Consider the following 15,228-nt stretch of genomic DNA (forward strand, 5'->3'; position numbering starts at 1 on the left):
TGGCTAACCTCAAGATTGCATTATTCAGCTCTATGTTTGTTTGTATTCAATTGTGCTGGAGTTCCCTCCCTCATGGCATTGAGGATCAACCGTACAGCAAATGGACTGGAGCAGTTCAAAAGGCAGCTCACCACAGCCTTCTCAAGGGCAACTAGGGACAAGGCAAAAAATGCTGGCCAGCCAGCGATACCCCTTCCCACAAGGGTATTTTAAAAAAATTTAGATATGTAATCTGTAAGTCAGTGAGGTGCTAAGACAGGTCCTCATATACTTTTCTCTTTATAACTGTGTGTGTTTGTCAGTAATGTGGCAGCCCTTATTTTGGTGATGTCTTTCCTCCTTTTTGGGCTAATACTTGCACCTGTGGTGGTTGGGGAATAAGTTTGCACTGAGCAGATATCATTAACAAACATGTAATACGGCTAGTCTTACTGCTGATATATATTATTCATTAGAAACACTATTTATGTGTTAGCTGGGAATGTCAATGGAGTCATAGAGTTATACAGCACGGAAACAGACCCTTCGATCCAACTTGTCCATGTTGACGAGATATTCTAAACTGACCTGGTCCCATTTGCCAGCACTTGGCCCATATCCCTCTGAATTCTTCCTATTCATGTATCCATCCATAATCCTTTTAAATGTTGTAATTGTACCCACCTCCACCATATTCTGGAGTCCATGCAGACAATGTCTATTGCTTTGCTTTCATCAATCTTCTTTGTCACTTCTTCAAATAACTCAATCAAGTTAGTGAGACACAACTTCTCGCACACAAAACCATGCTGACTCTCACTAATCATATTACAACTGCGGCATAGTATTATAACTTAGATAAGTGTGTCTAATCCATTAAAAAAATCTCCTTCAACGAAACCAATTTGAGAACCACTTATCTAAGTCATATTTAAGTGACTGTTACTAGCAACGTCCTAGTAATGTATTATTTTTGTAAAGCAATTATATGTACATATTTATAGATGTTTAATAAAACCATGTAAATATTAATGTACCTTTGGAATACGATGCAAAATTCTTTTGCAGATCGCACATTGAATCTAAAGCTGGACCATAAACTCAAGAATCTGTACCTAAGTACTCTCATACCTAAGATGGTGCCATAAGTGAAGTTCTGTACATGTTTCACTGTGAGTACAAGTGACAATAAAACCAATTCTAGTTCACAATTCAAATGAGTTCTGTCAGACAGGTTATTTGACTCCTACACTTACCTTAGCAAGATGTGTCTGCAACTTATTTTTGGCTTCAGCTGTCTCAGAGATACGGTTTGTAAATGACACATTTAGATTGTTAAACTGGTTCCACATCTCATTTGAAGTTGAATTCAGGAGACTTTCAATGTCATCGCGGAGTTTAACAGATGCAGCTCGTTCACTCTGTGATCGTAAAATGTTATTATCTGTAAACTTGGCCCAAGACTCCGGAACTGAAATTCTGTGTGTTTAAAAAAATTACAAAGACTTCAAATCATCTCTATCTTCGATTACCTTTTCAAATATTAGGAGAGCAACAGTGCTAGAAAAGAGAAAAGTAAAGAAATCAGACAGATATACAGAATTCCTCCTCTTTATCCAAAGTGGATCACAGCTCCAGACAGGATCCATTTCTCTGCTCTGCACTTTTTCCAAAACTTCTTTGAATAAGGTTGACAAATGTCAAACAAGTAGTGTTCTTTTGTCAAAGTTTGACAAGAAACTATTCATTGAATAAGAGCCTGGGTTATTATGATTGACTAAAGGTATGTTTACATCATTCCCTCAAATGTCAATATATACAGCACAAACAGCCTCCTAATACCAGGCTGAAATATCTCAATTTGTTTCGTAATTCCAAAGTAACTTTGGAAGTCTGAGAAATGTTTGGACAATTCAGCATTGCAATTACTTTCTGTTTATCATTCATAAAACGAATGTATTTCATTAGAAGTGGTTTGCACATTATTTTACAAGATAGCCCTTGACTTTAAGCACACTGATTATTGATATGTTAACATATCAGGATCAAACAGTTTGATCAGATTTGTCCATTTCAAACTTAAAGTTCAGATTTCAGGAAATGAAGGAGCACTTGCAAATGATTGGTGGATGCCTCATAACATACCAAAATCATAAGCTGACGATATCATTGTACCTATACCCTAAGTTTAACAGAAAGTGAAATGATGTTTGAACTATTGGATTTCTGACAACTGAACCAAATGACTGAATTCTTAGGTACACCTTGTGTACCAGGGGAAACAGGAGATATCCTCTCCTGTAGAATGCCCAATTTCTGGCTTCCTTCCCATCTCCCTAATCTCCAGCATCTCTGTTACTATCCCAATTTTGAAACTCCATGCACCAGCTGGTTGTGAAGTGAAAAAATGGCATTAAAAGATGCAAACAAAGTTCAGTCATTAAGATTATGGGACCCCACCCCCATATCTGAAACAAGCCAAGTTTCCCACGATTTTGGCTTCACCCTCCCCAGCTCCCAAGAAATACTGCAGTTATATTTTGTTGCTGAAGATGCTTTTTGAAGTAAGTCATAAGTAAGGCCTGGGGTATAATTTTCCCCTCCCTGTTGATAGTTGGACAAGTCAACACGGAGATACACTTACCTCTTCTTGTCATCTCAACTATTATACATTCAACGAGAAGCTCTAAAGTAGATTTTCTAGACTCACCAGTAGTTAAGGCCCTTAAATATTCAATTAATAGCTATTAACTTTCTCACTGATGCCCAGCTTGGGTTCTGACAGGGCCACACAACTTCTGACCTTATTACAGCCTTGGCTCAAATATGGACAAAACAGCTGAATTCCAGAGGTGAGGTGAAAATGACTGCACCTGACATCAAGGGGCCCCAACGAAACTGGAGTGAATGGGAATCAGAGGAAAAACTGTCTGCTGGTTGGCATCATAGCTGGCACAAAGGAAGATGGTTTGTGGTTGTTGGAGGTTACTCATCCGAGATGCAGGAGTTCCTCAGAGTGCTATCCTTGACCCAACCATCTTCAGCTGCTTCATCACTGACTTCCCTCCATCATAAGGTCCGAAATGGGGTGATTCACTGATTTATTGTACAACGTTCCATATGTAACTCCTCAGATACAGAAGCAGTCCATGTTCGAATGCAACAAAACCTGGAAAATATCCAGGCTTCAGCTGAAATGTGGCAAGTAACACTCAAGCCACACAAATGCCAAGCAATGATCATCTCCAAAAGGGACAATCAAATCACTTGCCCTTAACATTCAATGGTGTTACCATCATTGAGACCCTAACTATCAACATCCTAGGGTCATCACTGACCAGAAACTCAACTGGACTCACTGTATAAATCCATTGGCTACTAAAGTGTGTAAGAGGGTAGGAATTCTGCACCTTAGGTATATCTCACTTAATCTCTGGGTCCCTTTCCATATCCCCAATCTCTTGCACCTCTGAGACCTTACCAATTTTGAGACTCCCCTCCCCTGACTCTCCACAGCATGTCCACCATCGATGAGGCACAATTCATGATTATGATGGACTAGCTCTGGATGAGTGCAATTCCACCAACACTCATGAAGTTTGATATCATCCCTGACATGGCAGCCTGCTTGTTTGGCATCACATCCACTAACATTCAATCACTCCAGCACCAACACTTTGCAGAAACAGTGTGTACTATCTGCAAGTTGCTCTGAAGAAATTTACCAAGGCTCTATCAACTTCACCTTCCAAACCTGGAAATTCTATTACCCAGAAGGACAAGGACAGCAAATGCATAGGAGTACCACCTGCAAGTTACCCTCCAAGACACAGATCATCCTGAACTGGAACTATCTTACCATTCCTTCAATGTCACTGGATCAGAATTGTAAAACTAACTAACTACACATGAAAGACTCTGCACACCCAGGACTGTAGCTATTCAGGAAGGTAGCTCACCACCACCTTCTCCAGGTCAATTGGGGATGGGAAATAAATGCTGGCCTAGCCAGTACAATCAACATACAATCAACAAATAATAAAAATGTAATTTCAAGAAATGATGTGTTTCCAAGTTCCATGAGAGCCAATTTGATTGAATATAAAGGATATGGTCTCCTCAGTATAAAGTAGATGAAGAAATTGAAAGGAAGGTGGAAGTTACAATCATACATTATCTTTATTCTTTCAGATATTTTCATGAAGCTATTCCTTATAAGGCTTTTCAAACTAGAATTTAATTCTTAAGACAATAGAAAATAAATAGGATCGCAACTGAGTACCTTTTTCTCCAGTCAACATGTGAGCAACCAATTGTTCAAATCCAAAACGTGCTTTCTCATTTTATAATAACAAACATGACACTGTCATGGTAATTTACACAAAATGTAACAATATGAATATTTTCAAATTCATACACCCTTATTTTAAAAAGTAATGGCCTGGTAAATAGTTACTGTTTCATTAGCTTACGTAGCATCCACACGATCGATTCCTCTGTAGTAGCCGATACCATCAGATGTATTTCGCAGCTGGTAACACTTCCCATCAATTCGGTAAGCTGTGTTCTTATCACTGATATCCCGTTCCAGCTCATGCTGGGTTTCTCTATTTAATCTGTAAAAATAAATAACCTTGTGTTTCAGTAATGCAAACATAGAAAACTAATTGGGAACCATATTATAAAGGCAAAATACTGTGGATGCTGGAAATCTAAAAGGACAAACAGACCATGCTGGGAATGCATAACAAGTTAACCAACATCTGTGTAGAGTAAAACATTAATGGAGTTAATGTTTCAAGTCTATAAACATTCCTCAGAATGTTTTCAACCCATAATACCAGTATAGACTCAGTTAGCACATCTAAGATCAAACGTATTGAAATTATTATAATTAAGGATGCAGCATTTTATCACTTGTTATTGTATATAACAGTTATAGGTTGCATGGGTTTCAGTTCTGACATTTAGCCCGTACATACGCACAACATTCATTAGAAACTTGAACAAATTAATATAACTCAAATAGCTTATTTTCTATAATTAATTGGGATGATACTACAGACTGTGATTTCTGACAGTTCTTCTTTCATCAGCGAATCTGGCAGTAGTTCTATTTTTGATTCATAAACTTGGAGTCAGTTAATGGGCAATAAGTCACTCTTGATGGAAATGTAACAATGGTTAGCGACTTTATTGCTAAAGGTTTAAAAGATGTCTAAGTTTACTAACAATAGTTTTGTTGTCTGTAACACGTTTTAAGATATTTTCTTCCCATATTTCACTCCCCCATTAAGGGGAACATGAGGATTTATCATTCATTGAACAGAAATCTCTCCTCTCATGTTCATCCCTTATTTTTACATCTTACCAAAATGCTCTTAAAACGTAGTCCCTGGAAGATACGTAATTACAGTGCAAAACCAAAAGAACATATATGCTGGAAATCAGAAACAAAAATAGAAATTGCTGGTAAAACTCAGCAGGTCTGGCAGCATCAGTGGAGAGAAATGAGAGTTAATGTTTTGGGTCCAGTGACCCTCTTCAGAACTTATGGGAGCTAGGAAAAGTATTTTTTATACAAAAGCTAGGGTGGGGACAGGGTTAAGGAGTAAATAATAAATGGAGATAGAGGCTAAACAGAGAGAAGAACAATTGGACAGACAAAGGAGTGGATAACGGTCTGTGTAGGAGAATAAATAGCTACTGATGGGTCTATTAGAGGCTAACAATGGGTTGTGTGTAACAGCAGACCATGTGATAATAAGGCCTTGGGTGTGGGGGTTGGGGTGAGGAGATGGGAGGAGGTGCCTCAAGCCCTAAAATTGTTGAACTCAATAGTGAATCCAGAAGCTTGTCGAGTTCTGAAAAATGAGATGTTGTTCTTCCAGCTTGCACTGAGATATGCTGGAGCACTGCAGCCAGCCTGAGACAGAGATGTTGGCCAGGGAACATGGTGGTGTGTTGAAATGACAGGCAATGGAAGTCAGGGTCCTTCCTGCGAGCAGAACATAGGTGTTCTGCAAAATGGTCACCCAATCTATGCTTTATCTCCCCAATGTAGAGGAGAACACATTGTGAGCAGCGAATGCAGTAGACCAGATTCAGTCAACTGCAGGTAAAGCACTGCTCCACCTGGGAAGTGTGTTTGGGCCTTTTGGATACTGAGGAGGGACGACATACACAGAGAGGTGCTGCACCTTCTGCAGTTGCAGGGGAATGTGGCCATGGGGCTGTGTTGGAGGTGTTGGGAGTGAAGGAGGATTGGACTAGGGTGGCCCAGAGTGAATAGTCCTTCTGCAAGGTTGATAAGGGAGGGGAGGGGAGGAGGGGAGGGGAGTATGTGTCTAGTGGTGGCATCCTGCTGGAAGTGGCAGAAATGGCAGCTAATGATCCTTCAGATATAGATGCTAGTGAGATGGTAAGTGAGGACAGAAGGGACCCTATCACCCTATCAGTTAGACTCGAAACGTCAGCTCTTTTCTCTCCTTACAGCTGCTGCCAGACCTACTGAGATTTTCCAGCATTAGTCATATTAGCTTGGCTGTCTTGCACTAAAGTTATGTGAATTCAATGATTTAAATTCACACTACAAATGTTAAAGTAATATTTGTAATGAAATACCTTTTTGGTAACATCAAGTAATATTATACAGTTTACCATGAATATATTTCATATCAAGTTGTAATGCCAAATTTACAATTCTCAATCAATTTTCAACAACAAGAAATTTAGGAAGTAGAATTCTAATTATCTTTCAAATGATTCTTTGCAGATGCTGACCTTAATCAATCTAGCAAGGTTACTTTGACGTTTTCCATATCTGCATGAGACCCAGACAACAGTTCCTGGTGAAACTTGAGACATTTAATACAATATCAAAGCTGAACTGAAAACCAGCTAAGAACTGAATAAATTCAGTAAATTAGAAATTTGTATTCAAAGGTCAGTCAAAGTAAAGATTGGAATTTATGTGGGTCTCCAATACTCTACCAACGTCCAACTATGTTTTAGTATTCAATCCAATAAATTATTGAGTGTAGGCATAATCACTAAGTGAACACTAACGTTATTCTATTTAAAGGTTACCACTACATACAAAAGTCAGAAGTAACAAAATATTTCACAATTAAAGATCATTTAAATTGTTACTTCCTTTGTAGTTTTTGTGCCCATGGCCACAATAAAAAGTAATGACTCATAAAAATAGATTAACTGGAAGTGTAGGGACTTTATTGTGGTTACATGTACAAAATGGTTGATTTTCTTGGCATTTCACATAAATGAGCCAGAAATGAAAATCATGGATGGAAATTGTTTAAGAGTCTCTTACAGGTAAACCAAATTTTCCAAATGCTAGATCAGGAAGTTTTTTTTCCAAACTATTGTATAACATAATCTGAGAGCAACTATGATTTGCATCTCTTAATTGCCAGAATAAGTCTCTTTCTCTGTATAACAAGGTTTCCCAGGAAACATCTCCCTCCCTACATCCTGTAACAGGGTATTGCTGATTCTGTTTTCTCATAATACCCGTACTCATCTCTCTATAGAGATTCCCTCTTCAAATCTCTCAGACAGTCTGCTTGAATTCCATTTCTTCCCTCAAAAGGAGAATTTCTTTCCATTTCATCCCTCAAGAAAATTCTTCTCCCTTTCTTGCCATGCTCTACCAGGGTTCCTTTCCCTCTCTTTTCTCTGTTCTCATCAGACCACTGTATCAGTGAAATAATGCTGTCAGATTTCCAAAGTGTCTTAGCCCGCTGGCTGGAAGCCAACCAAATAGATCAGCCAATTGAGATTCCTTTTCTCAATCATGTGGAAAATATTAACTAAAATTGTTTTCATCAAATAACAACAATTATTTCTTGTCTTGTATCTTTCTGGTTGCCATAATCTCTTTTCAGCCTTAGTAATTAATTCCTGACTTCATCTGCAGTTTCTCTTTTTTTCCCTACGCTCGTTCTTTACTCTTACAAATTCAGTAAAACTCCTTTTTCACTTGGATTCTGAATTTATCTTTTTCTCTCTGCAGGTTGAGTAATAACTTTTGTACCCAACCCTTCTTTATTTTTTCTCTCAGTTTCTGCAACAATTTCCTTATTTTTATCCATTTATGTTTCACTGACGTTTTCATTTTTTTTTTCTTTCCCTATCTAAGTTCCTTGACATCTTCTACACAATCTGATATGCTTCCCCCGTCTCTCTGGTTTCTCTTTTGTTGTCTAATCCTTGCCAATTTTGTCTGCCTGACCTAATCTCTCTCTATTCTTTCAGCATCAACCTCACTGTTCACATGCAATAAACTAAAAGCAAAATATTTTTTTCATTTTGTTTAGAAAAATGTGAACTGATTGATTTCAAGAAACAATTATCTGGCTAAAATTACCGTTCAAAAATAACACGATGGGCATTGTATCAGAGTCTAGCAGATCCCTGGTTACATGATATTGTTTGTAATGACTGGGCCAAAGCGAGGTATACTTTAGTTGTAAAGTTTTGATTGCAAGTTAATTGGTTGAAGGTGATTGCCTGTTAAACTGTGGATGCTGGTTCTCTGCAAATGAATTTGTTACAAAAACTTTACATTACACTAAAGACTATGTGAATGCTTGAAAATCCTTCATGTTTCAGAACATTTTTCAATACCAACATGATCAATCTAAGATTATAGAATTAAAAAAGGCCATACAACATACTGTGTTCAATTCAGCGTCCAGATTTATTTTAGGATTCAATTAATTCTCTTCCTATTCTGAAGCTGCAACTTACAATTCTTTTTCTCCCCGAATTTAAAATGTGTGGTTTACTTTGTAATTCAAATTGTTACCCTTACGCAAGTTGGGTTATTGATTTGTTCAGATATCTTCTCATTCTTTCTTGACAGGACTTTATACATTCAACCTCCTGTTGGAAGAAAGTTGCAGATCTCACTTAAGCAAAATGGCCATACCAGCGCAATTATATTTTTAACACAGAAATCCTTCTGATTCAATTGCACCAACCTTTAGTAACTGCTTCTCCACATCATCATGAACAAGATCTATACCGATCCTTTTCTCTCTCTGATAGAGACATTCCTGTGCCATCTGTTGTATTAATAAATGACATGCAAGTGAAGACCTCAAACTACAACTCATACTGACAGCATTTAAGATGTTATGTTATGCTATACTGTTATTAAATTCTCAAACCCAAGTATTCCTTGCAAATAATACCAGTAATGAGTAGTTAATTGCTAGTAATGATACACTCATTGAACATTTTCTATCAAAGTTTTAAAATATATACCATACAATATAAAGGCTGTTTTAATTTAGTGCCTTATTTTGAAATGATTAATGTTGTTGTTATGGCCCAGACTAAACCTCCTCAAAATATATTAAGAAGAAAGTCTGGATCCTAACTTGTTCTTATTGTAAAGGTAAGTGTAAGTTATTGTGTTCCCAATGCATTGAATTATTCAAACTATCAGGTTTGAAAAAAAACACTTTATTCATACACTATAATTAATACACCAAGAATAAAAATAAAATAATTGGCTTAACTGTAACTCTTCCAAAATGATATAACCTACTACTAATTTACTGTTCTATTGTTGTAACATCCCATAAACACATCCTTAGCAAAGGCAAATTCAGTAAAATAGATTGTCTCACATGCAATTCTTGCAGCAGGAAGAGAAGTAACAGAGAGAGGAATAAGAGCTTCCACATCCAGCCTCAAGATCCCAGCAACTGCTACTGAATGCCAAAATTAAAAACAAATCTGGATCTGTGGGAGCTTGATCCCACCCATTCAGACTGCTTCTATTGTTCCAATTTTTACAAAACTTCAAGGCCTCATAAGCTGATTACCTTATTGGCTTTGGAACAGAATGCTTGCCACCTCTGTCTCAATCATTCTTCATAAAAACAACCAGGACAAATTACACCTTTTAAAGCCACATTATCATCACACTGTAAACTGCAAAACACTGGGGTGGGGATGGGGAATGAGTGTTGTGGAGAGTGTGGGTACAAATTAACTATTTTGACCACTATCAGTGTGATATTATAAATGTATTCTAAAAGGTGTTAGCAGCATCGTAATACTAGACTTTCAGGTTTTTGGGTTCTAATTCTCAGATATTTGTCTTTTAACAGTTTGTTAGTGCATTCCTCTGGGTTCCTATGACTTCACACTCTATGTCCCAGATGTTTGTTTACTTGTCCAATATGTCAGTTATATATCACATGTTAGCAATTAAACATAATCCACTTTGCCTTTTGAAAGCAAGAAATAAAACCTTCACCAGACCATTTCATTAGCTAGAAAAAACAAAATACATTTATTTAATCATAAATGAATAATTCTATAGGTTTAACAATTCCTTCTTACAAGGTAGAAAATTACTTGGATAGTGGCTGTGCAAAATTGTAAAGCACACTGAATGCAAGATGCTGAAAATTAATGTTTATTATCTACAGAATCTATTACTTTGTTATTTAGTTATATTTATTTCACACAGACTGCCCAATTCAAATGAGCTGTTGCTGCATGTAGCTGCTTGTAGATGCTTGTACCAGGTGACCTTCTGCCATTCTTGTCTGTCTTGTGTCACCCTCACATATTCACTGTAGCTTGTCTGCAACTATTGTGTGACACCCGTCATCCAACTCGAGGCTGACTCCTCCTTCTGTTGCCCTCCACTTCACCTTCTAGAAGAGCAGTCTGTAGCCGTTCAGCTCTGATTAAATGCCTGAAATACTAAGATTTTATTTTCTATTTGTCACTTTTTAGAAGTTTTTTTTTGCTCCTGTAATTTCATGTATACCCTCAGTGATTGTAATTTAAAAATAAGGGGCTGAATATTTAAGACTGAGATAAGGACTTTCATCTCAGATGGTTGAGAGTCTTTGGAATGCCCTTCCTCAAAAGGCGGTGGATGCATAATATTTAAATTTTTGGGGGCAAACATAGGTAGAGTCTTTATGACCAAGGGTACAAAGGTTATCAAGTGTATGTAGGAATGTAGAGCTGAAGGTACAATCAGATCAGCCATGATCTTATTAAATGACAGAGCAAAGGCTTGGTATCTTATCTTACTCCTTGTTCATTTGTTGTCAAATGGTCTGTACACAGATCGTTTGGCATTCTGTAAAGACTGCAACTTTCATTTTTTCTGTGTTCTTGATTATTGATTAAAAATGAGAAAAGGTCTGTTTTAAAAGCAAGCATTGGGGAAGGGGTTGCTGCATTTATGCATCAGTCAATGGAAGTATATGGCAGATGCAGCAAGCAATGAGGAATTCAGAGTGGCATTTATTACAAGAGGATTTCAGTTCAGAAGTAGGGATTTGTTACCACAGTTATACGGGACCTTGGAGCATTGTGTGCAGGTTTGGTCTCTCTACATAAGAAAGGGCAGTTTACCATAGAGGGAGTGCAGCAGAGGTTCACTACACTGGGCCCAGGGATGGCAGCGCTGTCTTATGAAGTGGGCCTGTAGTCACTAGATTTTAGAAGGAAGAGAGGGATTCTGATTGAAACATACAAAAATTTAAACCTGCTGGACAGGCTAATTGCAGGAAGACAAAAACAGAAATTGACAGAGAAGTTCGGCAGGTCTGGCAGAATTTGTGGACAGAAAGCAGAGTCAATATTTCAGGTCTAGTGACTCGTCATCAGAACTAATAGCAGCTAGGAAACAGTGCTATGTATGCTTAAGATAGGGATGGGGGTGGTTGAACAAGTGAGAAGATAAGTGGAGATGAAGCGCAGATGAAGAGAAAGAAATTCAGCAAACAAAGGGACAAATAATGTTATGCCAGAGAAAGAGAAAAGCTTTTCACCTTATTTGAAGCAATTATTTATCATTAGCATATTGATCTTACCTGCATTATCAAGGCAAACTGCATTATTACATCATTTGAATATGCAATCAATTAGTATTAAGATGCTGTTTACCTGAAGAGGGCCCTCTGTCTCTGCCAAGGCTCGCTCTAATCGTTTCTTGACTTCAATGAGAGAATTAGTTTCTCCAATCATTTGCTCAGTCTCATGAGCTAATTCAGATTTCCAAAATATGATGTCATTGACACGTTCTCCTAAGTTTTTGTTGGTTTCAAACTGTGTTTTCTTTGTAATGTTTTCCTTATTCTGAATCAGACGAACAGTGTCAGCCCTTAGCTTCTCTGCGTTGTGTCTGTAGGACTCTGATTCTCTGTAGCTGGTCTGGTTAGATTCATACCAATCCTGGGGACTGTATCTGGTCAACAATGTTGTTCTATTCGATGGGATCTGAACAGTTTTGGTTTCATTATGTCCAGGGACATTATTAGTAAAAGCAGCTATGGTAGGAGCAACACATGCTACTTTGTAATAAGTGCTAGGTCTCCAAGGCATCATTAAGCTTTGTCTGAACACATTTAAAGGATAGTGGCCTTTGTAACTTGATGCCATTGTTGATATGGCCGGCAGAAAATTAGCACTAGCTGTTCTAGGACGGGCGTAAGTAGCAGTCATTGTTGAGTCTGAAAGTGCAATGATGTTTTCCCCTATAAAATACACAAATCATTACACTTAAACACAATTTTGATTTTTTTTACTGATTTAAATTATGTGCAAATATTACAGTAAACTAATTAATCCTGCACTTCATGAGGAAACACAGGTTGTAGGTAATCACTCAGACTGCAGATTCCCCCATCAAATACCATGCCCTTACTGGAAGTATTGAATTAAGCCTTTTTTTAAATGAACTTATGATTCAGCAATGTAACTTTATGTGGTGCCTTTTGGAACAGAAAGACATACCAACGTATTAGGGAATAGATCAGGGAATTACAAGAATCGTGTGTGAGAGGGAAAATGATAGGTAGAATTTCATTAAGGGATCAGTCCAAAAGAAGAATAAAAAGCCTAGAGTTGATTTCTGAAAGGAGGGAAGCCAGAAGCATGATGCACTGAGGAGTGAAGCAAAGAGGTCAGGCAACAAGAAAAGCATGACTGGAGCCAAAAAATGAACAGAGAGCTGAATATCATTGTTGAACTTGAGTGGTGTAAATTCAGAAAGAAGCTTGAAGCTAAGGATAGAGGACTTGAAGCTGATCCATATGTGGTTAATTCAGTCTTAGGAGGATGAAAATAAATACAGGCTTTATGTGGCTAAGAGTGCAAGCAACAGCATGTAAAATAAAATGTAGTCTGTGAAGTATGGATGCCAAGAAACCATTGAAAAAAAAATGGGAGAAGTCCAGCTCTAAAGCCCAAGGAATGTTTGGGCCTCTTTGGAGAAATGGGATGGACACAAGTAATGTTACAAAGCTGGAAAAAGATGATCTTGGAAACACATCAGATATGGAGAGAGAAAACAACAGGGTGTTCTGATTCTGCAACACTACATTTAGCTTGAAATGATTGCAAGGAGTTTGATGGAAGTAGGCATAGTTATATCTAGCAACTGACAGGCGAGAAAACGAAAGATGATTTTGATTTTATCAACAGTAAGAAACTCTGAATGGCCTACAACTGAATTTGAAGCACACAGTTCAATAATCTAGCAACACTCTTAGAAACAAAACATATAAGCTGTGGAACCATAGATGCTCATGGGATAGAAGGATTGAGGTTATTCAGTCTATCATGTCAGTGCCAACTCTTAGTTAGAGCAATCCAGAACTAATCCTTGTTCTCTCCTCACCATAACCAATGTGTGGGAGCTAAATTTAGAAACTGTGAATCCAGCGGGAGTCTCACCTTTTGAGAGAACAAATAGTGACATCAAAAATGTGCTCTGCTTGACTTCAATCCATGAAAAATAGCATTAGTTACATGATCCTGCTCAGGCATGGTAATGAAATTTGCCCAAAGTCACCTTCCTTACAGCAGATGATTCATTAACAAATAATTTAGATGTTGCCTGTAGCAAATGAAACAGCAATAATATTTCCAGACAATTAACATATCACTTTCAAATTCTCAACTTGAAAATGTTCCTCTTCAGTAACTTATTGTCATTGTCACTTCTATAAATGTTGCTGACACTCTTACTGGCTTTAATCATTAGATGTCAGCAGGTGCAAATCCAGCCAACTATATATTAAGACCTGTGAGAGTAAAGATCTACTCTACAATCAACAAGAGGCCAAGTAGGTCCATGGTTGGAACTAACATTTCAACTCTATTGAGTTAAAGTAGTAGCCTGAACTGCACTGTGAAAGATGCTCATTGTGTTTCTTCGAATCATCCTACCCTAACATTTACATCGAACAATAAAATAAGATTGCCAAGAATCTTTAACTGATGTAATTCTGTATGAAATATGGTGGTGTATAACAATTGTACTTTTAGACAAATGTATAAAAGTGTAAATCACATTTTTATGTACTATTACTAATCAAATATCTTGCTGACTTCTTCAGTGCACAGTTTTTTCAGATGATATTCCTCATCAATAGCTCCATTTTTGTTTACTGTGCTGATTCGGTAACCTTAGTTGGTTAGATGGCTGGTTTGCAGTGCAAAATGAACTGCATGAGTTCAATTTCTGCACTGACTGAGGTTACCATAAAGGACTCTCCTTCTCAACCTTTCCTCTTGCCGGAGACATGGTGACCCTCAGGTTAAACCACCTCCCACTAATGGGACAGCAATCCTATGGCCTGGTAGGACTATGGCTACTTTACTGTACTCAGAGTTAGGGTTACTGTAACACAGAAATATCTGGATCAAAATATTGGTTAGAAAAAGACAGAGCACTGATAACCTGTGGGGGCTTCCTGTGCCTATTTTAAAGAGCAAAGTTCTTTGAGGATTTGAAAATCTATATGAAGTACTTGAGCTTTACTTTTACTTTACGTTTTTCTCTATGCTTCTTTGCACTAATTTCTTATGTTTCTGGTCAGAATGATGTACAATTCTATATTATCTCAAGGATTAGAAGTAACACATTTCTATTGGGACCTGATATCTTATTAGGAAAATGGCAATAAGAAGAAGGAAATAGTGCATTTCCTAACACTGACATTTTGACAGGTGTCTAACACAAATTCCTACACTTCTTGCTCTTTAGATATGCCTCAAGTGCCTCTGTTACTATATTCACAATTTTTCAGTAAGCACATCTAAGCAGTTTCAAAACTTGTGCGTATAAAGGAACACACTGACAAAACAGCAAACAAATCAACTTCAAATTTTGTTCAAATACAAATGCTGATAGTAAGCTGGACTCCAGGGCATATTAATATGTAATCATGCCTGCAATAA

The 15,228-nt window shown here is 37.5% G+C and overlaps 1 protein-coding gene across 2 annotated transcripts in view; it reads right to left on the bottom strand.

Annotated features, from left to right (window-relative positions):
• The window catches only part of tekt3 (tektin 3), a 30,803-nt gene that overhangs the window by 14,289 nt on the left and 1,286 nt on the right, over positions 1-15,228 (bottom strand). For both annotated transcript variants that reach the window (XM_043714499.2, XM_088000818.1), the window contains exons 2-6: positions 11,929-12,518; positions 8,985-9,068; positions 8,816-8,886; positions 4,452-4,595; positions 1,236-1,458 (exon numbers count right to left, since the gene is read on the bottom strand). In XM_043714499.2, the coding sequence (XP_043570434.1) occupies positions 1,236-1,458; positions 4,452-4,595; positions 8,816-8,886; positions 8,985-9,068; positions 11,929-12,486 (1,080 nt within the window). In that variant the 5' untranslated portion in view covers positions 12,487-12,518. The remainder of the gene's footprint in view (positions 1-1,235; positions 1,459-4,451; positions 4,596-8,815; positions 8,887-8,984; positions 9,069-11,928; positions 12,519-15,228) is intronic.

The sequence above is a fragment of the Chiloscyllium plagiosum genome, unplaced genomic scaffold (assembly GCF_037043375.1).
Source record: "Chiloscyllium plagiosum isolate Xiang-an unplaced genomic scaffold, Cpla_swu_hap1 HiC_scaffold_25, whole genome shotgun sequence".
NCBI lineage: Eukaryota > Metazoa > Chordata > Chondrichthyes > Orectolobiformes > Hemiscylliidae > Chiloscyllium > Chiloscyllium plagiosum.